This window comes from Prunus avium, chromosome 8, assembly GCF_965620075.1.
Source record: "Prunus avium chromosome 8, drPruAviu1.hap1.1, whole genome shotgun sequence".
Classification (NCBI taxonomy): Eukaryota; Viridiplantae; Streptophyta; class Magnoliopsida; order Rosales; family Rosaceae; genus Prunus; species Prunus avium.
This window is the reverse complement of record NC_142291.1, coordinates 36,794,492-36,818,152: the sequence shown is the minus strand read 5'-3', so window position 1 is coordinate 36,818,152 and position 23,661 is coordinate 36,794,492. Positions and strand designations below refer to the sequence as shown.

The 23,661-nt window shown below is 36.8% G+C and overlaps 7 protein-coding genes and 1 long non-coding RNA gene across 8 annotated transcripts; 2 read left to right on the top strand and 6 right to left on the bottom strand.

Annotated features, from left to right (window-relative positions):
- Nucleotides 1–5,289: 5,289 nt before the first annotated feature.
- On the top strand, nt 5,290–8,398 carry GRXC5 (Glutaredoxin family protein). Its single transcript, XM_021950359.2, has 5 exons — nt 5,290–5,670; nt 5,804–5,877; nt 6,395–6,469; nt 7,659–7,685; nt 8,043–8,398. The coding sequence occupies exons 1-5, from the start codon at nt 5,387–5,389 to the stop codon at nt 8,117–8,119; spliced, it is 537 nt and encodes a 178-aa protein (XP_021806051.1). The 5' UTR covers nt 5,290–5,386; the 3' UTR covers nt 8,120–8,398.
- Nucleotides 8,042–9,297, bottom strand: LOC110750086 (glutathione transferase GST 23-like). The gene is made up of 2 exons (XM_021950356.2): nt 8,892–9,297; nt 8,042–8,801 (listed from the first exon to the last, which is right to left on the bottom strand). Exons 1-2 carry the CDS (start codon nt 9,198–9,200, stop codon nt 8,442–8,444), a joined length of 669 nt encoding a protein of 222 aa, XP_021806048.2. The 5' UTR covers nt 9,201–9,297; the 3' UTR covers nt 8,042–8,441.
- Nucleotides 9,298–10,685: 1,388 nt separating this feature from the next.
- On the bottom strand, nt 10,686–11,827 carry LOC110750084 (glutathione transferase GST 23-like). The gene is made up of 2 exons (XM_021950354.2): nt 11,417–11,827; nt 10,686–11,238 (listed from the first exon to the last, which is right to left on the bottom strand). The coding sequence occupies exons 1-2, from the start codon at nt 11,726–11,728 to the stop codon at nt 10,876–10,878; spliced, it is 675 nt and encodes a 224-aa protein (XP_021806046.1). The 5' UTR covers nt 11,729–11,827; the 3' UTR covers nt 10,686–10,875.
- A 3,252-nt stretch (nt 11,828–15,079) lies between these two features.
- LOC110750085 (putative glutathione S-transferase) lies at nt 15,080–16,757 on the bottom strand. The gene is made up of 2 exons (XM_021950355.2): nt 15,838–16,757; nt 15,080–15,742 (listed from the first exon to the last, which is right to left on the bottom strand). Exons 1-2 carry the CDS (start codon nt 16,144–16,146, stop codon nt 15,383–15,385), a joined length of 669 nt encoding a protein of 222 aa, XP_021806047.1. The 5' UTR covers nt 16,147–16,757; the 3' UTR covers nt 15,080–15,382.
- Nucleotides 16,758–18,106: 1,349 nt separating this feature from the next.
- Nucleotides 18,107–19,399, bottom strand: LOC110750088 (putative glutathione S-transferase). Its single transcript, XM_021950358.2, has 2 exons — nt 19,039–19,399; nt 18,107–18,698 (listed from the first exon to the last, which is right to left on the bottom strand). Exons 1-2 carry the CDS (start codon nt 19,345–19,347, stop codon nt 18,339–18,341), a joined length of 669 nt encoding a protein of 222 aa, XP_021806050.2. The 5' UTR covers nt 19,348–19,399; the 3' UTR covers nt 18,107–18,338.
- A 290-nt stretch (nt 19,400–19,689) lies between these two features.
- On the bottom strand, nt 19,690–21,000 carry LOC110750087 (putative glutathione S-transferase). Its single transcript, XM_021950357.2, has 2 exons — nt 20,661–21,000; nt 19,690–20,570 (listed from the first exon to the last, which is right to left on the bottom strand). The coding sequence occupies exons 1-2, from the start codon at nt 20,967–20,969 to the stop codon at nt 20,211–20,213; spliced, it is 669 nt and encodes a 222-aa protein (XP_021806049.1). The 5' UTR covers nt 20,970–21,000; the 3' UTR covers nt 19,690–20,210.
- Nucleotides 20,993–23,122, top strand: LOC148292669 (uncharacterized). Its single transcript, XR_015826448.1, has 2 exons — nt 20,993–22,032; nt 22,388–23,122. It is a non-coding gene; the product is annotated as an uncharacterized LOC148292669 (long non-coding RNA).
- LOC110750091 (putative glutathione S-transferase) lies at nt 22,387–23,568 on the bottom strand. Its single transcript, XM_021950360.2, has 2 exons — nt 23,235–23,568; nt 22,387–23,144 (listed from the first exon to the last, which is right to left on the bottom strand). Exons 1-2 carry the CDS (start codon nt 23,541–23,543, stop codon nt 22,785–22,787), a joined length of 669 nt encoding a protein of 222 aa, XP_021806052.2. The 5' UTR covers nt 23,544–23,568; the 3' UTR covers nt 22,387–22,784.
- Nucleotides 23,569–23,661: the final 93 nt, after the last annotated feature.

Here is a 23,661-nt window from a genome sequence, read left to right as displayed (position 1 = left end):
AAAGAAAAGATTTAAGTTCAAGTGTTAAATTAACAAGTTCCTTCCCCACTTTCTCTCCCTCTTGCATTAATTTTAGAGGGATTTTCATGTGCAAAGGTTCCTCATTGTTAGCTAAGAGCTACTTGTAGTAATATAGCTCTAAGAACAATATTGCTTAAGCTTACACCATGTTTCCCAAAACCTATTAAAGAAAAGGGCAGCCCACTAATTCAATGTTTCAGATTGTCAACTTGCCATAAGCATCTGTATCATCAGATGGGTAGGACCCATCTAGGACAATGCAACTCAACTCCACCATACCCACCACCTTGTTTTCTCTCTCTGGATAATTAGCCAAATTCCAATATGTCTACACATTACCAGTCTCTTTAATACTATTATCTTGAGGTTGACCAACTTAATTATATGCTCAAATAAAATATCAATCTTTAAGCTTCTGTTGCCTTGCACATTGATAGAGCCACAAAGCCCTCCATGAAAATTACTGTTAAATCTTGTCTGTAAAGCATATCTAGAGAGGAATGTATACACTTAAGAACTTTTGAACTGATTTTGTAATGTTATGCCATAATCAATTGTTTAACACATTTGATCATGTAAAGGAGGTCAAGGCCTTCTTGCAACTGTGCCAATATAATTGGCATGTAATTATTTCGGACAATTTTAAATTGCTCATCACGGAGAAAAGGGCAAAGGGGCATGATGCATATAATGCTATTAGCAGAAAGTAAAGCAAGCTGAACAGATATGCCTGTGGTGTTTAGGCAGCAGATTAGGAGATTATTAGGTCATTTAAGTGTGATTGTGACTAAGAAGTTATAAAGGAAAACTGGCACAAAATACTTTTCTAGATTTGAGAAAACTACTCAAGTTCCTTTCATCCATTAAAAAAAAAACTTTGTATCAGCAGCCACACAAATATAATTCGTTTTCAGTGAAATAGGTATCCAACTATCTCATTCTCATGCCTTATTTAGTTCCTACACATTCTATGCTTCACCATTCTGGCCAAGAGAAATACCAACCTCATTAAATGTGACTGAATCAATCTACATGGAGGGGACAACAAACTTCTTTGGAATTAGATATCCATGTGCCTTATTTAGTTCTTACTTATAGCATCCCCATTGAATGCAACTGATTCAATGAACAAAAGACAGATTATTGGATAATTTTCATAAATAGAAACATGTTGCACTGTCAGATCAGACACCAAATTGCCTGTTTTCTGCACAAAGACAAGATATTATCCAGATTACAGGCTTAGTTAAACTGCCAAAAATGCTACCAAAAGAAAAAAAATTCTCAAGTTTAGTATCGAAGTTGACATTGTATGTGTTATTTGGATTTAGGTAGACCTTAATTTTTTTTTTGTTGGACTCAAAGGCGTTAGTGTTTTATTATTGATGAAGGATGCAACAAGTATAAAAACCAGGCTCTGACCTAGAGGATTAGGTGAATATCTCTACACCAAACCGGGCTCTGACCTTAAAATTAAATAACATGGAAGAGGAATCCATACTTTTTGTTTTTGTTTTTCTATCAGATGTTTTGAAATCTTTAACTTTCTAAATCATATGACTGAAGCACATCAACATAATAGATTTTTAATAACTTTTGCATTCTGCTGCACTGTAAAGTAGCACATGAAAGCTCACCATAAGAATTAAAATGAGCAAAAATATTTGGAAAAGAAAACATGGGACACAGAGAACAATGTCCATTGAGTCAAAAACAGTATGAGCCGCAGGCAAAAGGCTTTTGTTCTTCACCATACGAAACGCAGACTAGAAACACCTCACATGAGTGCCCCATGCTAAGGATTCAAAATCCCATAAAGGATTTGAACTGAATATTGATGCTTTTCCACCACCACAACCTAAACTCACCAGCAACTGAGCTTTCCTCAAAAACCTGACTGCGGATAACAGCTCCAGTTTTTTGTCCTCTTCTCTCTGTTCTTCTGCCAAGAGACATTTTCTGCCAGTAACACTAAAATAACACATGGGATGGCCACATTTCTTCATTGCCACAATCCCATCACTTGAAGGGGCCAAGGGCCCATTTTTCTTCTGCTTGCACAAACCATTGGAGCTTGTAAAATCAGAATTTGTTCCTTCACATGTTGTGTCTATTGCAGGCTGAGTTGGTGGACCTAAAAGGATCATCCGTAGGATCTGCATCCTAAAGTAAAAGAAGTATCACAGGAAATGCAACACTTCGTTTGGGCTATAAACCTTCTGATAAATCAGTATCAACTATGAACGGGCAGAAAATTAAGCTGCAGTGTCTGTGTCCAGCTGCATCAACTGTTTTAGTACTCTTTTTAAGTACAATTGAATTGACTGGTGCAATCGTTTGCTGGATGGTACGTTGTGTTTGTAAGATGCTGTCACATACTCAGACAGATACCCTTCCATATTTCGTTCATCTCATGATTTCCTTTCCCACAATCACAACGAACTTTTCTTTTAATTCAATTCAGATATTTCATATAAGGCATTTTGGTAGTGATTTTGGGAGGGCCAGAATCAATTATGGGGAGAAGCAGCTCTCACGTGTTTCTCCATATAATCACTTTAAGTAAGCGATTTTGAGTTCTCATTTAGGAGTGATGCTGGATATTGACATATCTAGAATCACTCCCAAACGAGTCCTAATTCCTTCTATATCATTTGCTTTAATCAACCCAAACTACTATGGTTATATCAAAATTATTCTTGACGTTATCAATGGAGACTCCTCCAAGTTTATCTATTCTTCAGATGACAAATAATTCAAGAAACTTGATTTTGACAACACATAACTTAGAGAGATCAAAGTCCAGCATTCAGAAACATGTATTAAACGCATGGAGGTAAACAGCAAAGATTCTTATGAGTATATCCAGGTTGGATAGACAAACTCAAGCTTCTTCAACTCAGGTTGTAACCTCTTACTTGGCACCCTGAGTTGGCAGCCCATCCTTTTCTTTTATCTTGTCCAATTTGGGACATAAACTGCCTGTTCATAATTAAGGTTGTGGATATATGGATCCATGGCAACCAAAACCTGAAACCAGACAGCAATGAGACTGGCCATGCAACAAGTCTTGCCAGACATAGAGACAGCATTCATAAATGTGCTATTATCATTACTCAAGTTTTGGCCTGACATATATACATGTATATCTGATGAAGGTGCAATGAAGGGAAAAATAAATGTGGGAAATAGGTACGTTGCCTATTGTGTCCTTCAAGAACATACAATATATCACAGCTGGTTTGAAGAGTCTGTAGAAATGCAGTAGCTGAGATCATGTTTCATCATATATATTGAGAAGACAAAACCTGCTATAATTGTACAACCAAAATGGTTACGATCTGTGGCTTAAAATGAAAAGGAATACTGGATTGTAAAACACAAAAACTACCATTGATTATAATCTGTGGTTTTTTTTTACTGAAAAATATCCAAGTATCTATCCATTCTTTGTAGGAAAAGGAAGCCTAAGCCTAACTATCATTTATGACGATAGCCGACTAGGCCCAGATTGTGATCAAGATACACAACTAAAACCCAATCTTTTTTACCCAAAAAACAATATATAAAAAACCAATCTTTCATCTTTGAAGGCCCATCAGCCCATAGCTAACTGCAGGATATGATATGCATGGCTTCTGTGGCTGAAACTTCCACAAATGTAGTCCAACTGCCAAAGGCTTAAACTTAAACCAATGGCAGCAACCCAGTTCCTGTTTTCACTTTTCATCTGTCAGTGAATCTCAAAGAACCTGAAAACTAAGGAGGGTAATTAAGATTTTAATGGATTATTTTGAAGCTTAAAAGTACAGCAGTATTCAATTAGAATTTTTAAGTAAACAATAAAAGTCTGGTGGTATTCAATTAGGATTTTTAAATAATCAATACAAGTCCGATGGTATTCAATTAGGACTTTTAATAGATAAGAAAAAGTACTGTGGTATTCAAAAACTTACTGATTTTAATGTATTTCATTAAATGGTCTATTGTGTGAGACTTTTGAGTGTGTGATATATATACCAAATCACATAACAAATCACACCCTCCTATGCATGATTCTCAAATATGCTCTCATACTTTTTCTTCCCCGTTATTTTTTCATGCCTTTTATTGTATATAAAAAAAAAAAATTCATAAGAGAGACGATAAAGGGTCCACATCACAGCACAGTCCCCCTTTTTCCTCCTTTCCCTCTTCCTTTTTTTTTTCTTCTAATTTTTTCTTTCTTTCCTCCTCCCTCCCCTGACCCCTCTTTCTCCTTCGCACTCTCCTCTCTCCCTCAGTGTTTAGTAAACAACCACCAATTTTAGATGATGAAAGTTGCAAACCAATTTTGTAAAACCTCTTCCGTTGGTTATTCAAATGGGAAGATCCAAGTAAAACGAAGGTCTTTATCTATTGAACAAAGCGCTACTACGTTCAAATTATGTGTAATGGCATGGACCATTAAATATCATATTAGGTATGGAATCAAAAAACTGATTTATTTTGGTTCTAGTTTCTTTCAGCCGTTACACATAATATGATATTTAATGGTCCATGCCATTACACATAATTTGAACGTAGTAGCGCTTTGTTCAATAGATAAAGACCTTCGTTTTACTTGGATCTTCCCATTTGAATAACCAACGGAAGAGGTTTTACAAAATTGGTTTGCAACTTTCATCATCTAAAATTGGTGGTTGTTTACTAAACACTGAGGGAGAGAGGAGAGTGCGAAGGAGAAAGAGGGGTCAGGGGAGGGAGGAGGAAAGAAAGAAAAAATTAGAAGAAAAAAAAAAAGGAAGAGGGAAAGGAGGAAAAAGGGGGACTGTGCTGTGATGTGGACCCTTTATCGTCTCTCTTATGAATTTTTTTTTTTTTATATACAATAAAAGGCATGAAAAAATAACGGGGAAGAAAAAGTATGAGAGCATATTTGAGAATCATGCATAGGAGGGTGTGATTTGTTATGTGATTTGGTATATATATCACACACTCAAAAGTCTCACACAATAGACCATTTAATGAAATACATTAAAATCAGTAAGTTTTTGAATACCACAGTACTTTTTCTTATCTATTAAAAGTCCTAATTGAATACCATCGGACTTGTATTGATTATTTAAAAATCCTAATTGAATACCACCAGACTTTTATTGTTTACTTAAAAATCCTAATTGAATACTGCTGTACTTTTAAGCTTCAAAATAATCCATTAAAATCTTAATTGAATACACCATCCTTAATTGAATACACCCCTAATAGTCAAAAACCCAAATAAGAAAAAGCCAAAAAGGAAGGAGAATCAAGCAAGAGCAGGGGATTTGCCCAAACAAAAAAAATAAACAAAAAGCTCCAAGAAAGCTGAAGCGAGACAGCAACAATGGCAGTCTCGTCTAACATCACCAATTTCGCATCTGTTTCTCTAAATTCTGCTCGCATTCTTTCTTCTACAAACAAGTCCTCCATTTGCTCTGCTCCTTTGAGCAACAATTGCAGCCCAAGAGGTAGCTCAAGCATCAGCCTTTTCAGCATCAATGGCTCAAGAAGATGGAGATCCTTCTCTGTTAAGGCCATGGCTTCCTCTTTCGGTTCTCGGCTCGAAGAGAGCGTGAAGAAGACGGTCGATGAGAACCCAGTTGTTGTCTATTCCAAAACGTGGTGTTCGTGAGTACATACATCTCATCAAATCCCCATTACTATTGGATTTCGTAAATTTTCAATTTTCATGTTGATTGCTTTGTCAATTTGGTTTCTTTTTGAGAAATTTGAAATGGGTTTGTTCGAAATTGGGTTGAAGGTACTCCTCTGAGGTGAAATCGTTGTTCAAAAGGCTTGGTGTGGAGCCGATGGTCATTGAATTGGATGAACTTGGTATGCTTTCTTGCTCTCCATAAAATGCCAACAATATGCAGCTTTGTTTTTGTTATCAAATTTCAGTTTAGATGTTTGACGGATGAAAATGCGTTCTAAGTCTTTTGCTTGCGTGAATTCTCGAGTGTGCAGTTATGTCCTTTTAGATTTAATGTAATTTGATAATTTAGCCTCAGTTTTCTGTGCCCCAAATGTAGTAGAACAGTTTGAATGGAAAATTTGAAGCTGATTATGCATACAAACGAACAAATTGTTGAGCTCCATTCACCTTATGAAACCGAAAGTTTCTGGCTTGTGCAATGATCGAGATAATATGTTTCTAGAATTAAGAAAATACGTGTGCTTTTGTACACAAAATTCATAGGTTTCTGTTTCTCCCCAATTTGATAGGGTATGTTTCTGTTTGGCTTAGTTTGAATGTTGAGAAGCATTGTTTGATTCCTACTCTGTTTTATCACTTTTGTCTTTAGACTTGATCGAATTGTGCTTAAATTCGAAAGCCATTTCTCTCCTTCAGGTCCCCAAGGGCCACAGCTGCAAAAGGTATTGGAGAGGCTAACAGGACAACATACTGTCCCGAATGTTTTTATTGGTAAGCAACGCTCTTTGTGATTCTTAGTGGTTAACCTAAACCATCTCAATTATGTTTTTCTCTGCTCAAATGAAGAGACCTGCATTAATATACACATTATGGATTCAAGGGCGGACCCCCGTTTAGGCTACCCTAGGCCGCAGCTCTGGGTAGCTTAGTAAAAGTATTTCTTCGATATAGTATCTTAACATGATGTTTATTGCAATTTTTATACAAATTCAATTGTCCTTGATACTCTTTAGGAACTGTAGTTCGTTGAGTGTGTCATTTGATAAGTGCAACAATAAATTCAATAAGTATATATTGGAAGTACCCGTTGTTGATAAATAACATACTCTTTGATCAACAAATTGTTTGTCTTCACCGCCAAATCTAAAATCAAGTCTAGATATTATACATATGTGGTTTGGGGTAGTTTTTTATTTTATTTTATTAAAAGTTTGAAAAGTTAACCAAAAGGTGACTTGCTGAATCCTTTTTTCCATTCTCTTCTCAAACACAAATGTTCCTGTTTTTCATTCTTTTCTCCAAACTCAATCTCAAGGTTATATTCCCTTCTTAGTTGTTTTTTCAAACACTCAATCTCATCCTCCAAGGCTGCATACAAAAGTAGGTAAAGACTGGAGAAACCCCCTGAACTCTCTTTTGCTGTCTTTTTTTCTCACTTTGTTTGGTTACTGAGAAAATGCTGGAATAGAAATGAAACTTCTTGGATTCTTTAACAGTTTGGAGATCTCTTGCAGTCATTTCTTGAAAAATGTGATTTTATTTCTCTGTCCCTTGCTCCCTGTTAATGGTCAACAGTGTAAAGGTGTGAGACATACGACCAACACTGTTTTACTTTATTACTGTAGAAGCTGTTACTTCTAAATATCGAAATGGTTATAAATGTAAGATTGGGCAATATAATAAAGTGCTATTAGAAGAAGAAAAAAATGTTTGCTGTTTTCCTGATTTTGACTTTATACTAGTTCTATCCTTAGTACGATTTCTCAACAGGGGCTGATTGGATTATCAGGCTTCTATGTTACTCTAGTTAAATTCTTTATTAACTGATAGGCACTATCTGAAGAATGATATTACCAACTAATGTTTTCGAAGTACATTATAAGTTTGTCATATTTTAATTTCTATCTTATTGGCTGTTTAATGATAGTAGAAGCTCACATGTTTGTTCCTCTCCATGCAGGGGGGAAACACATTGGCGGTTGTACAGGTATGGTATTCTGACATGAATGTTGTTGTCTTTTATAGCACTGGTTTTTTAGCAGAACTTTGTTGAGTTAAAAGGGAGTGGAAAGTTTAATGTTCAACTCCATGTAGGGTCACAGGATCTGATTATAATACTCATAAAAACATACATGATCAATTTGCACGCAAAAGTTCAATACACAAGCAAATACGCAGTACAAAGAACTCTTCCCTTTCTGAATAAAAAATATTGTGTATCTTCGTGTTGGCGATGCTAGCTAGTTATAGAATCTCTGGTGACACAAAGTGAAAAGATTAAAAAAGAAGTTGAACATAGGGAAAATGTTTTAATTCTAATGTTGCTCTTTTTTCTGATATGCAGATACTGTGAAGCTATACCGAAAAGGTGAACTTGAACCTTTGCTGTCAGAAGCTAAGGCTAAAAACACACAAAGCTAGCCCCACAACCCAGCATGTATTCACTTACAGAACCTGTCTCCTTGCAGTCTATGAGTTGAAAGAACATACGCCCCATTTCTGCCTCGACAAATTGCAATGATTAGAGAAAAAATATTGCGAAGGCTAATTCGTTTTCATAAACCTTTATGATTTGGCAGTTAATGAAGGGTTTGTGAAGCTTATGCAGAGTTTCGAAGGTATCTAGATGTTGTTGGAACTATTCTCTTATTGGAATGTAGAAGCTTATTACTTTTATTTATTTTTTAACCTTTATTCTTATTGGGTTCATGTGGTACACTTTGGAAATATTAAAACTTGGATATCAAGAAGTTGCTGGCTTGACATACACCTCCCTTAGTTGTTTCAAATAAGCTAACAGGCGGCTCTTATCGGGATGATTTCCTTTAATCACAGGAACTTCCTTGAAATTTTTAATCCATGCCTGCAAGCGAGGGAAGCTATTGGCTTCCAGTACTTGTACACCAGCTGCTTCTTCCATGGCCTCAAGGCTGAATGCTATCCATCCAAAGGCTAAGTCTGTCATCCCGACCTTGTTGCCATTGAAAAACTTTTTCTCCCCAAGGCCATGCTGTTCTATGATTGTCAGAAGTTCTTGGGCCTCTTTTGCTGCTTTTGCTTGCTCATCTCCAGTTTTTTTAAGGAATCCGAAAAAGTTTTGCCTCTAACTTACACAAAAGAACCAGTCAGTGAAAAGGTAACATTTCATATGAATCGAGGAGAACAAGCCAAAATATTAGGGAGATTTGATTACCTTGTCATCTCCGAACTTCGTCCAAAACCGAGCCATGGCCCTTGCATAAGGGTCATTTGGTAGCAGAGGGTTCTGAGGCCACGTCTCTTCAATGTACTCAAGAATAACAGTGGACTCTGCAATTGTTTTTTCACCATGAAAAAACACTGGAACCTTCTTATGCACTGGGTTACAATGAAGAAGCAAATCACTCTTATTGAATATGTCTTCTTCTACATATTCATATTCGACACTCTTGAGTTTCAGAGCCCATATAACCCTGTAAGCATATGGACTTGCCCAGAATCCTAGTACCTTGACTTCCTCCATATTGGTTTAGTTTGTGTTCATCTTCTTACTCTGGTGGGTATATATATATATACCTGATTGAGTGCAATTCAAACCTGCTTGGGCTCCAAGATATCAGTAGAGGTTAGGTGGAGATTACTAATTATAATTTGCCGTATTGTTTGACCAAGTAATAATAATTCATATAAATTTACTACTTAGTCTTCAAATCCTGTAATTTTCAGAACTTCTTTAGGGTGGGTGACTTTTCATTATTATTCATATAATATATGATGAATCCGATTTGTTCTAAGGATTAAGGTTTTCTATATTATCTGATGGGGACTTTCTCTATTGGAGTGGATGCGGACTTCTATTTGTCACCGTTAGATTCCTTGTACGCTGTAGATTTAAAGCATCATTGAGAACTTCTATTTCTATTAGAGCTTTTCAGTCTTTTGGTAAGAGCCAAAATTTCCCGCGCTTACACCTCCAATCTACTAACCTCTGTTTCTTTCTTCCACCACAACACCTTCTCTTCCCTGTGCCTTCATCTGATGCTTTCATCAATTGCTATCTGTGACTCTGTATATGCAATACGTCATTTCCCTTCTTCTCTACATTAATTTTCTATTTCTTTTTATAGGGATATCCTCCCTGATTTGGGTTTGGGTTTTACTTGGTCTTCGTATGAACTTGGCTCACTTTTGTTTCGTTTTGAGTTTGGTGAGGTGTTGTACTGCTGGGTAGGATTTTTTTTATATGACCCTGGCTGATCTGTTGTTTAATTATACTCTGTAAGTGCATTTCAAACTTGAATTAGATGAACTTTCAACCAGAAAACGAAATAGAATAACTTAGCCAAAATCATACAAAAACAGAGACCAATTAGTAGCCAAATCCATTTAACCCATACATCAGTGCTTTCTGTTTTTCCGATTCCAACCTTCGTGATTTCCCACGAAACCCAAATCTTTTTAGTAAACAATCCCATACCATAAGAAAATCAGAAAACTTTGTATAAGCAAAATGGAAAATACCCATATATCATAAAGCAAAAAAAAAAAAAAAAGAAGAAATAAAAATATTCTAACCTGAAGGAGCAGCTGTGATATTGCCAGGGATGAGAACACACGGAAGAGAAGGTGTTGAAAAGAATAAATAAAAATATTATAACCTGGAGGAGCAGCTGTGATATTGCTAGGGATGAAAGCACAGAGAAGAGAAGGTGTTGTGGTGGAAGAAAGAAACAGAGGTTAGTAGATTGGAGGTGTAAGTGCGGGAAATCATGGCTCTTACCAAAAGACTGAAAAGCTTTGATAGAAATAGAAGTTCTCAATGATGTTTTAAATCTACAGCGTACAAGGAATCTACCGGTGACAAATAGAAGTCCGCATTCACTCCGCACACTAGCACTTCGCAATAGAGAAAGTCCCTTATCGGATGTATCTCTCTAGTAAGTATTGATACATTTAAATGGACGATTACAATGACGGTGCTCAAGTATAAGGCCGAGAAGGTCAACAGTAAGTGAAAGGGAAAAAAAAAAAATCAGAAAGTGGAGACATGAAAAATACATGTAAAATTGATCGGGCTCTTTTTTCCTGGTGATTATTGATTAAGTAAAATACAGAAACAACAGTACATCAACTAATATAACATTACGGCATGCCATTATATAACAAATCCTACACCAGCAGGTACTAGCTTGTTTTGTTTATGCATCTGCTGCTGAAGCAACATGTGTTGCTCTTCGGCCTTTGTAGTAGGTCAACATTCCACTGCGATCTGGAAGGCTCTCTTTGATTGTGGGAAACTCCTTGAAGCTTTGCATCCATGCCTTCAAGCGAGGAAAGCTGTCAGCTTCCAGCACCTTAACCCCAGCTGCTTCCTCCAGGACTTCCAGCCACCAAGCTATCCACCCGAATGCCAAATCAGCCAATCCAATCTCGTCACCGCCGAAGAACTTCTTGTTTCCTAGGGCATGCTCTTCCAAGATTCCAAGACTTTCCTGCGCTTCTTTGACTGCTTTCACTTGTTCTTCTCCAGTCACAAAAAAGAAGCCCAAAAAAGCTCGGTTCTGCGTTACACAAAACAAATGAGTTAGTTCGCGTTCATGTATAAACATGTTATGTTGTTAGACAGTCGATGTCACAAACATATATATTTAAATATTTAAATATTCATATAAAAATTCATTCATGTATCCAATTATTTTGAAAACATAACATACCAAACTGTTGAGAGTGATTGATTACCTTGTCCTCTCCAAACTTTGCCCAGAACCGAGCTTCGGCTCTTTGGTGAAGGTCTTTTGGAAGCAGGGGGTTGTGTGGCCATGCCTCTTCAATGTACTCAAGAATGACAATGGACTCTGCAATTGGTTTCCCATCATGAACAAGCACAGGAACTTTCTTATGCACTGGATTATACTTCAGAAGCTGATCACTCTTGTTGAATAACACATCCTCTTCTACATGCTCATATTCCACACCCTTGAGTTTTAGTGCCCATATAACCCTGTTAACATATGGACTAGGCCAAGCTCCTAGTAATTTCACTTCTGCCATTTTTGTTATGTTGTGCTCTGGGTTTCTAGATGTACTTATACCCAACCAGCCAACTTGGTTACCTGCTTGAGCTACAAGTACATGGTTTGAAGGATTGGTGGCGAAATTGGTTTTTCCATATGACACTGTATAAAGTATGATATCCTTAGGTGTTTGGGTCAAGATTGAAGACTGAAAAAGATATGACCTCCTTTACATGGGTGGGGTGCATGGGCGGACCTACGTGGGGTGCATGGGTGGACTTATTTGTTGTTTTTGTTTTTATATAAGCTTTTATTTATGTATAAAAATGTATTTTAAAGGTAATGTTCATTACGTTTATTGACTATGTATATTTTTCTATGTTTATTAATGAAATTCAATTCTACCGTCGAGTTTTTAATATAACTTTCACCCGGCCAACTTTCGAATTCTGAATCCGCCATTATGAGGTGTCTCTCAACTTTTGTTAAGACCCGGAAGTGTGCATCTAAAGTATATGTACATAAGTGATAATGTCACAAGAACAAATCCAGACCAAACACTGCATAAAATAGTAAGTTTTTATTGGCATTCTATAACTTCTATTAGTGATAAGCTGATACATAATATCATTGTTTAGAGGCTATATTACCCCTTTAATCATCATTTGCCTCGTGATCCGTGAATTGAAAATAAACGATCTAAACCCAATGGGTCAAAACCCATTTCTGGCCGTGGCTATGAGCGAGCTGGCCCATTGCCGAATCCTAAAATCATGTGTCTGATGGTAGAATTCTATAGTGAGGCCTTAACTAAGGCCACCCTATTTATTGACTGTTGAATCGAATTGATTAGTTAAACGGTTAATAAATAAGACCCTCACAATGGAATGACTTGTATCTATCATGTTGTTGTGGCAGTAAACTTCTCTCCTTGGGATTTGAAATAGGCCAGCATTCCATCATGTTCAGGAAGGTTCTCTTTGATCACAGGGACATCTCCAAAGTTTTTTATCCAAGTATGCAAGTGAGGAAACATATTAGGCTGTAGCAACTTGACACCAGCTGCTTCTTCCATCTCTCCTAGCCAACCAGCTATCCATCCAAATGTCAGGTCTGCCAACCCAATTGTGTCTCCTCCAAAAAACTTCTCCTCCCCAAGTTCATGTTCTTCTATTGTTTTCAACACTTCTTGCGCTTCTCTTTTTGCTTCTCATGTTCTTCACCAATCGATTGAAAATGTGCAATAAAAATTGTAAGTCCCAATGAAACAGAGATATGAACAAATGAAACCAGGCCCAATTCAATATTTTGTTTGGTGTTTTTTTTTCTTATACATTAATAGAATCTTTATGTTGCTAAACATGATATTAAAAGACTAAATTTACTCTTTGCTAGGTTTTTACAATGGTTTTGTGACTATTTATCAAAAGAAAAAAAAATACAAATATATATGTGCTTGAAAGATTATATTAAATGTTCCGTCTTATGCCTTAGAATTTTGCAAAATCTGCATCAAATTTGTTTTCGCCAAATAATGTGATATGTTTCATTTAAACACAAATAAAGTCATGTGAAAAACTTTAAATGTCTCACCTTGTCCTCTCCAAACTTAATCCAAACAGAGCCATGGTCCTCTCACAAGGATCTGAAAGCAATGGATTATGTGGCCAAACCTCCTCAATGTATTCAAGAATAACAGTGGACTCTAATATTGGTTTTCCGCCATAAACGAGCACTGGGATCTTCTTATGAACTGGGTTGTACTGTAAAAGACAATCACTTGTTCACAAGATTTTCTTCCACATATTCATACTTAACACCCTTTAGTTTTAGAGCCCATATGACTCTGTAGCAAAAGAGACTAGGCCATGCTCCTAGTAGCTTCACTTCCATTTTTGTAAAGATGTGTTTTTTCTTTCTTTCTAACTTGCTCCCACCAATGGATTACCTTCGTTTGTCTTTATAAGCTTTTGGTTCAGTGGTTAGGTCAACAGTTAATTTGGTATTTAAACTTACTTAATTGACCCGGCATATACAATGAATAATGCTATCAAGTTTGTCAGTTTTCTATTTGTTTGCCAAGAAAATTGACAAGTAGAAATTCATGTATTGGAGTTAGGGGAGACCCTCGGCACAAGCAGGTAAGGCAGCTTTCTAGGGCCCTCAAATTGGGAGGTTCCTATATTATTTAAAATATATATTATATAAATATTATGTTATCGCCAAACCAATTATTGTAAATATAAATAAATAAATAAAACTTACCTAATTATTCTATTCAAAATTAAAAAGAGTAAACTCAATAAAGGCCCACTCATTGTAAATAAAAAAATAAAAAATTGCCCAATTACTCAATTCAGAATCAAAAAAAGGAAACTCAATAAAGACCTCTTTTATATATAAAACTTAGCTTAAATCAATTAACCTAGTTGAATCAATTAGGAAACGGAAAAATACAATGGTAGAAAAACTTGATTGTGTTAATTGATACTTTTGAATCGAAAAATACAAGACGAGTGACATTTAAGTGATGTTTTGATGCATTTTATAAAATTGTTGTGTAAATTACATATTCATCATTTCTTTTATGTTACAATTGTGAATTTGAGTTTATAAAATATTTTTTTAACTTACCAAAAAAGAAATCACATAAATATACATATAAAGTAAAAGATCTCATTTAGGATGTTCGCCTAGAGCTCTAAAACATAGAACCACTAGGCAGAGCACCATTGGTGTTCTTGGGCCACACTCAAAATTACTTGAAAAGTCATGTCAATTGGTCAACAGGCGGCCAAGAAGAAAAATATGACATCCCGTTTAATATTCCAAAAGGAAATTTCAAGAAATGGAAGTAGTGAAGCTGTTTGGAACTTGGCCCCAAAATCCCCTGCTTTCAGATGAATACATAAAAGAGGACTTGGCTAACAAGAGTGATTTGCTTTTACAATATAACCCAGTTCACAAAAAGATCCCAGTGTCTGTTCACAATGGGAAACCCATTGATGAGAGTTGGCCCCAAAATCCCCTGCTTTCAGATGGCCCTCATGAGAGAGCCTTAGCGCGGTTTTTGACGAAGCTCATAGGCGAAAAGGTGATTTTATATATTTTTACATCATATAAATTCACAATCTGACAACAAACAAAGCTAGCCGCACAACCCAGCATGTATTCACTTACAGAACCTGATCTCCTTCCAGTCTATGATTTGAAAGAAAGGACGCTCCATTCTACCTCTACAAATTTCACTGATTAGAGAAAAGATATTGTGAAGGCTAATTCATTTTCATAAAACCTTTATGATTTTGAAGTTATTGAAGGGTTTGTGAAGCTTATGCAGAGTTCCAAAGGTACTCTAGATGTTGTTGGAACCATTCGCTTATCGGAATGTAGAAGCTTTTCTTTTTCTTTTTTTGTGGTCAATACAAAGGTTTCAATAGCAAACTAGAGACGGCCAGAACCACATACACCCGGGGATGAACACCCACCAGGGCAGCACAAGGAAATAAAAACAACTTAAAGAAAACAAATCACAAGATCTTCAATAGGACGGTTGTCCAGCAGGGATGACAGCATGCAGAACCCCATACAAAGAAGATGAGTGAGGAGCAAAACACCGTGCAGCACAATGTAGAAGCTTATTACATTTATTTATCTTTGAACTTTTATTCTAATTGGGTTCATGTGGATATCAAGAAGTTGCTTTCTTGACATGCTCCTCCCTTCGTTCTTTCATATAGGCTAACAGGCGGCTCTCATCGGGATGATTTTCTTTAATCACAGGAACTTCCTTGAAATTTTTAATCCATGCCTGCAAGCGAGGGAAGCGATTGACTTCCAGCACTTGTACACCAGCTGCTTCTTCCATGACCTCAAGCCAGAATGTTATCAATCCGAAGGCTAAGTCTGTCATTCCAATCTCGTCACCGTTGAAAAACTTGTTCTCCCCAAGGCTATGCTGTTCCAAGATTGTCATAATTTCTTGGGCGTCTTTTACTGCTTTTGCTTGCTCATCTCCAATTTTCCTAAAGAACCCAAGAACGTTTGGCTTCTAACTTACACAAGACAAAAGAACCAGTCAGTGAAAAGGTAACATTTTATATGAATCTAGGAGAACAAGCCAAAAGATCAGGGAAATTTGATTACCTTGTCATCTAAGAACTTAGTCCAAAACCGAGCCATGGCCCTTGCATAAGGGTCGTTTGGTAGCAGAGGGTTCTGAGGCCACGTCTCTTCAATGTACTCAAGAATAACAGTGGACTCTGCAATTATTTTTCCACCATGAAAAAACACTGGAACCTTCTTATGCACTGGGTTACTCTGAAGAAGCAAATCACTCTTATTGTATATGTCTTCTTCTATATATTCATATTTGACACCCTTGAGTTTCAGAGCCCATATAACCCTGTGAGGATATGGACTTGTCCAGAACCCTAGTACCTTTACTTCCTCCATATTCGTCTAGTTTGTGTTCATCTTCTTACTCTGGTGGGTATATATAGGTATATACCTGATTGAGTGCAGTTCAAAGTTTCAAACCTGCTTGGGCTCTCAGTCGACGTTCGGTAGAGATTACTAATCATAATTTGCCGTCTTGTTTGACCAAGTAATAATAATTCATATATATAAATTTACTACTTAGTTTTCAAATCCTGTAATTTGGATGTATGTTGATGTTTGTTTTTTTGAGAAAGAGAATTCATTCATAAAACCAAAGACATAGACAACACCAATCACCTAGAACACTGCAAAAATAATCAAACAAAACAAACAGACAATCTGACCTAGATCCAAACAGATCTAGACTATCTAGAGAGGGGAAGGGAAGGATAAGAGGGGATAAAAGGAAGGGAAAAGGTGGGAGAAAAAGAAGGGGAGATGAGGAGAGAAAGGGGAAGATGGGCGGAGGGGAGGAGGAGTAGTGGCCACCTCCCCCCCTTAGCTTCCTTGTTTGTTGTTGGCAAGGAGAAAAGGGACTAGTGTGCAGCTAGGGTTTTTTCAGAGTAATCGCGTGATGTATGTTGATGTTGAATTGGCTAGAATGATGTAGGTGTTCCAAGAATTGTTTTCACCATCTCATCCATTTCCGGCAATTGGCTATATATGATGTATATATATATATATATATAAATTTCTGTTAAAAGACTAATCGTACGACAATTGGATTGATTATAAGTTTGATTTTTGTGTTTTTTTCTTAGTTTTATTTAACAAGGTGATAAGAAAGTTGTAAAAAAAAATTAGATAAGGGTAAATTGGAAAATAAAAGATAGATTTTCTGATGCATTAATGACATTGTTTTAAGGGCTAGTTTGGCACTACTGTGCTGTGAAAATAATCACTGTCAGATTTGTTGTGTGAGAAAGCAGTTTGGCGTTTGGTAAACTTTTTGTTAAAAGTGTTGTTGGTATTGATTCCCGCAAAATCATTAAACCCAACGCTTCTTCGAAACTGATTCCTGCATAATAAGAAAATGAAAGCATCTCATTAGTTGCTTTCCCTTATAGCTTTCTCTCACAACAATTTTTAACAATAAGTGATTTTCTCATAGTTTACCGAACAAGCTGGGCTTCCCAAAATTTTTAAAAAATCACTTATCACCACAAATAAGCAATGCCAAACGAGCACTAAGTGTAAGTAATGTGACATATGTCATGAGGAAAAGGGATAAAGTCCAAAAGAAGGTTGTTAACATTCCCAAATATACCCAACCAGTCTAAACCCTTGAGCTACAAGTACATGGTTTTAACTTTTAAGGATTGGTTTAGAGTTTAGGTGTTTGGGTCAAGATTGAAGATTGAAAAAGATATGACCTCCCTTACATGGTGGGGTGGGGTATCTCTCAACTTTTGTTTAAGACTCGGAAGTGTGCCTCTCTAAGGCCCCATTTGGTTAATGGAACGAATTTGAGGGGAAATCATTTCCCATGTCATTTCCTAAGAGATGGGAAATAGAAGATTCCTTTCATACGTTTGGTAATGCTAGGAAAGTAACTGGGAGATATCACTTTATTTCCTTTTCCATGTTTGTTTTGAGTAGGAATGGAAAACAAAGTTTGTATAAATTTTCAATTATACCCATATTAAATTAAATAAAAAAAGAATGCAGTTAATGATATATTGTAATTCTAAATTGTTAATGGGGACAAAATGGTCATGAAAAATGTTTATTTCATATTGCTCATTTTCCCAAACTTTCCCATGAGGAGGGAAAACAAAACCCAAGTTTGGAGAATGGCTTCACTTTCCCCCCTACTTTCCCATGGGCCAGGCAATGATTTCCTATGCTTGGACTTATCAAACATGAGAAAGCAATTGATTTCCCATCTCCAAATCTCTTTTTCCATGAACCAAACGATGCCTAAGCGCATGCAAGTTAGTGATAATGACACAAGAAGAAATCCAGAACAAACCATGCATCAAATAATAAGTTTTTATTGGGATTTCTATTAGTGTTAAGCTGATACATAATATCATTGTTTAGAGGCTATTTTACACCTTTATTTTTCTCACCCATCTAAAATTAATCAGCATTTGCCTCGTGATTCATGGATCGAAAAGAAACGATCTAAACCCAATTGGTGGAAGCCCATTTCGGTCGGCTATGAGCGGGCCAGCCCATTTCCGAATCCTAAAATCACTATGTATCTATGTCCTTGCTGATGCAGTAAACTTCTCTCTTAGGGATTTGAAATAGGCCAGCATTCCATCATGTTCAGGAAGGTTATCTTTGATCACAGGGACATCTCTGAAATTTTTGATCCAAGTCTGCAAGTGAGGGAACAGATTAGGCTCTAGCAACTTGACACCAGCTGCTTCTTCCATCTCTCCTAGCCAACCAGCTATCCATCCAAATGTCAGGTCTGCCAACCCAATTGTGTCTCCTCCAAAAAACTTCTTCTCCCCAAGCCCATGTTCTTCTATTGTTTTCAACACTTCTTGCGCTTCTCTTTTTGCCTTCTCATGTTCTTCACCAACCGACTGAAAATATGCAATAAAAATTGCAGTCTGCAAGGCCCAATGCAGCATATATGAATAAATCAAACCAGGCCCAATTCAATATTTTGTTTGGTGTTTTGTTTTTCTTATTGGAATATTTATGTTGCTAAACATGATATTAAAAGACTATGCTTACTCTTTGCTAGGTTTTTATAGTGGCTTTGTGACTACTTATTAAAAGGCAAAAAAATCCAAATAAATGGGCATGAAACATTATTAAAATTTAAATGTTCCGTCTTAGGCCTTTGAATTTTGCAAAATCAGCATCAAATTTGTTCGTCAAATAATGTGATATATTTTATTTAAACAAAAATAAAGTCATGTGAGCAAATTTAAATGTCTCACGTACCTTGTCCTCTCCAAACTTAATCCAAAACCGAGCCATGGCCCTCTCATAAGGATCATCTGAAAGCAATGAATTATGTGGCCAAACCTCCTCAATGTATTCAAGAATAACAGTGGACTCTGAGATTGGTTTTCCGCCATGAACGAGCACCGGGATCTTCTTATGAACTGGGTTATACTGTAAAAGACGATCACTCTTGTTCATGAGATTTTCTTCCACATATTCATACTTAACACCCTTTAGCTTTAGAGCCCATATGACTCTGTAGCAAAAGGGACTAGGCCATGCTCCTAGTAGCTTCACCTCTTCCATTTTCTGTAAAGATGTGTTTTTTCTTTCTTTCTAACTTGCTCCAACCAATGGGTCAGCTTTGTTTGTCTTTATAAGCTTTTGGTTCAAAGGTTAGGTCAAAAGTTAATTTACGTATATTATAAAAAATGGCCACTTCGTATACTTTTCTGTTTGTTTGCCAAGAAATTGACAAGTAGAAATGCGTGTATATAATCCAAAATTGGAGTTACACTAGGCATAGCACCATTGGTGTTCTTGGGGCACACTCAAAACTACTTGAAAAGTCATGTCAATTAGTCAAAAGGTGGCCAAGAAGAAAAATGCGACATCCCGTTTAATATTCCAAAAGGAAATTTCAAAGCTTCTTTTTTTTCCCCGAATATAATATATACGGCCCCATTTGGTAGGCAGTTATTTCGATTTGCTTTTACAATATAACCCAGTTCACAAAAAGATCCCCAGTGCCTGTTCACAATGGGAATAATGGGAAACCCATTGATGAGACTTGGCCCCAAAATCCCCTGCTTTCAGATGACCCTCATGAGAGCCTTAGCGCGGTTTTCACAATCTGACAACAAACAAAGCTAACCCCACAACTCAGCATGTATTCACTTACAGAACCTGATCTCCTTAGTCTATGATTTGAAAGAAAGGACGCTCCATTTCTACCTCTACAAATTTTACTGATAAGAGAAAAGATATTGTGAAGGCTAATTCATTTTCATATACCTTTATGATTTGGAAATTAATGAAGGGTTTGTGAAGCTTATGCAGAGTTTCAAAGCTACTCCAGATGTTGTTGGAACTATTCTCTTATTGGAATGTAGAAGCTTATTACATTTATTTATCTTTGAACTTTTTTTCTTATTGGGCTCATGTGGATATCAAGAAGTTGCTGGCTTGACATGTACCGCCCTTCGTTCTTTCATATAGCCTAACAGGCGGCTCTTATCGGGATGATTTTCTTTAATCACAGGAACTTCCTTGAAATTTTTAATCCATGCCTGCAAGCGAAGGAAGCTATTGACTTCCAGCACTTGTACACCAGCTGCTTCTTCCATGGCCTCAAGCCAGAATGCTATCCATCCGAAGGCTAAGTCTGTCATTCCAATCTCGTCACCGTTGAAAAACTTTTTCTCCCCAAGGCCTTGCTGTTCCCAGATTGTCATAAGTTCTTGGGCGTCTTTTACTGCTTTTGCTTGCTCATCTCCAGTTTTCCAAAAGAACGCAAAAAAGTTTGGCCTCTAACTTACACAAAAGAACCAGTCAGTGAAAAGGTAACATTTCATATGAATCTAGGAGAACAAGCCAAAAGATTAGGGAAATTTGATTACCATGTCATCTCCGAACTTCGTCCAAAACCGAGCCATGGCCCTTGCATAAGGGTCATTTGGTAGCAGAGGGTTCTGAGGCCACGTCTCTTCAATGTACTCAAGAATAACAGTGGACTCTGCAATTATTTTTCCACCATGAAAAAACACTGGAACCATCTTATGCACTGGGTTACTCCGGAGAAGCAAATCACTCTTATTGTATATGTCGTCTTCTATATATTCATATTTGACACCCTTGAGTTTCAGAGCCCATATAACCCTGTAAGGATATGGACTTGTCCAGTACCCTAGTACCTTTACTTCTTCCATATTCGTCTAGTTTGTGTTCATCTTCTTACTCTGGTGGGTATATATATATAGGTATATACCTGATTGAGTGCAGTTCAAAGTTTCAAACCTGCTTGGGCAGTCAGGAGAGGTTAGGTGGAGTGGAGATTACTAATTATAATTTGCCGTCTTGTTTGACCAAGTAATAATAATTCATATAAATTACCTACTTAGTCTTCAAATCCTGTCATTTTCAGAACTTCTTTAGGGTGGGTGACTTTTCATTATTATTCATATAATATATGATGCGACTTATAAGTTTGATAACTTATCTCCGATTTGTTCTAAGGATTAAGATTTTCTATATTATCTGATGTATCAATCTAGTTTGAAAAGTTAACCAAAAGGTGACTTGCTGAATCCTTTTTTCCATTCTCTTCTCAAACACAAATGTTCCTGTTTTTCATTCTTTTCTCCAAACTCAATCTCAAGGTTATATTCCCTTCTTAGTTGTTTTTTCAAACACTCGATCTCATCCTCCAAGGCTGCATACAAAAGTAAGTAAAGACTAAAGAAACCCCCTGAACTCTCTTTTGCTGTCTTTTTTTCTCACTTTGTTTGGTTACTGAGAAAATGCTGGAATAGAAATGAAACTTCTTGGATTCTTTAACAGTTTGGAGATCTCTTGGAGTCATTTCTTGAAAAATGTGATTTTATTTCTGTGTCCCTTGCTCCCTGTTAATGGTCAACAGTGTAAAGGTGTGAGACATACGACCAACACTGTTTTACTTTATTACTGTAGAAGCTGTTTTAGAAGAAGAAAAAAATGTTTGCTGTTTTCCAGATTTTGACTTTGTACTAGTTCTATCCTTAGTACGATTTCTCAACAGGGGCTGATTGGATTATCAGGCTTCTATGTTACTCTAGTTAAATTCTTTATTAACTGATAGGCACTATCTGAAGAATGATATTACCAACTAATGCTTTCGAAGTAAATTATAAGTGTCGTATTTTAATTTTTATCTTATTGGCTGTTTAATGACAGTAGAAGCTCACATGTTTGTTCCTTTCCATGCAGGGGGGAAACACATTGGCGGTTGTACAGGTATGGCATTCTTACATGAATGTTGTTATCTTTTATAGCACTGGTTTTTTAGCAAAACTTTGTTGTGTTAAAAGGGAGTGGAAAGTTTAGGGTTCAACTCCATGTAGGGTCACAGGATCTGATTATAATACTCACAAAAACATACATGACCAATGTGCACGCAAAAGTTCAATACAAAAGCAAATACGCAGTACAAAGAACTCTTCCCTTTCTGAATAAAAAATTGTGTATCTTCGTGTTGGCGATGCTAGCTAGTTATAAAATCTCTGGTGACACAAAGTGAAAAGATTAAAAAAGAAGTTGAACAAAGGGAAAATGTTTTAATTCTAATGTTGCTCTTTTTTCTGATATGCAGATACTGTGAAGCTATACCGAAAAGGTGAACTTGAACCTTTGCTGTCAGAAGCTAAGGCTAAAAACACACAAAGCTAGCCCCACAACCCAGCATGTATTCACTTACAGAACCTGTCTCCTTGCAGTCTATGAGTTGAAAGAACATACGCCCCATTTCTGCCTCGACAAATTGCAATGATTAGAGAAAAAATATTGCGAAGGCTAATTCGTTTTCATAAACCTTTATGATTTGGCAGTTAATGAAGGGGTTGTGAAGCTTATGCAGAGTTTCAAAGGTATCTAGATGTTGTTGGAACTATTCTCTTATTGGAATGTCGAAGCTTATTACTTTTATTTATTTTTTAACCTTTATTCTTATTGGGTTCATGCGGTACACTGGAAATATTAAGACTTGGATATCAAGAAGTTGCTGGCTTGGCATACACCTCCCTTAGTTGTTTCATATAAGCTAACAGGCGGCTCTTATCGGGATGATTTCCTTTAATCACAGGAACTTCCTTGAAATTTTTAATCCATGCCTGCAAGCGAGGGAAGCTATTGACTTCCAGTACTTGTACACCAGCTGCTTCTTCGATGGCCTCAAGCCAGAATGCTATCCATCCAAAGGCTAAGTCTGTCATCCCGACCTTGTTGCCATCGAAAAACTTTTTCTCCCCAAGGCCATGCTGTTCTAAGATTGTCAGAAGTTCTTGGGCCTCTTTTGCTGCTTTTGCTTGCTCATCTCCAGTTGTTTTAAGGAATCCCAAAAAGTTTTGCCTCTAACTTACACAAAAGAACCAGTCAGTGAAAAGACAACATTTCATATGAATCGAGGAGAACAAGCCAAAAGATTAGGGAGATTTGATTACCTTGTCATCTCCGAACTTCGTCCAAAACCGAGCCATGGCCCTTGCATAAGGGTCATTTGGTAGCAGAGGGTTCTGAGGCCACGTCTCTTCGATGTACTCAAGAATAACAGTGGACTCTGCAATTGTTTTTTCACCATGAAAAAACACTGGAACCATCTTATGCACTGGGTTACTCTGAAGAAGCAAATCACTCTTATTGAATATGTCTTCTTCTACATATTCATATTTGACACCCTTGAGTTTCAGAGCCCATATAACCCTGTAAGGATATGGACTTGCCCAGAACCCTAGTACCTTGACTTCCTCCATATTCGTCTAGTTTGTGTTCATCTTCTTACTCTGGTGGTATATATATATATAGGTATATACCTGATTGAGTGCAGTTCAAAGTTTCAAACTGCTTGGGCTCTCAGTCGAGGTTAGGTGG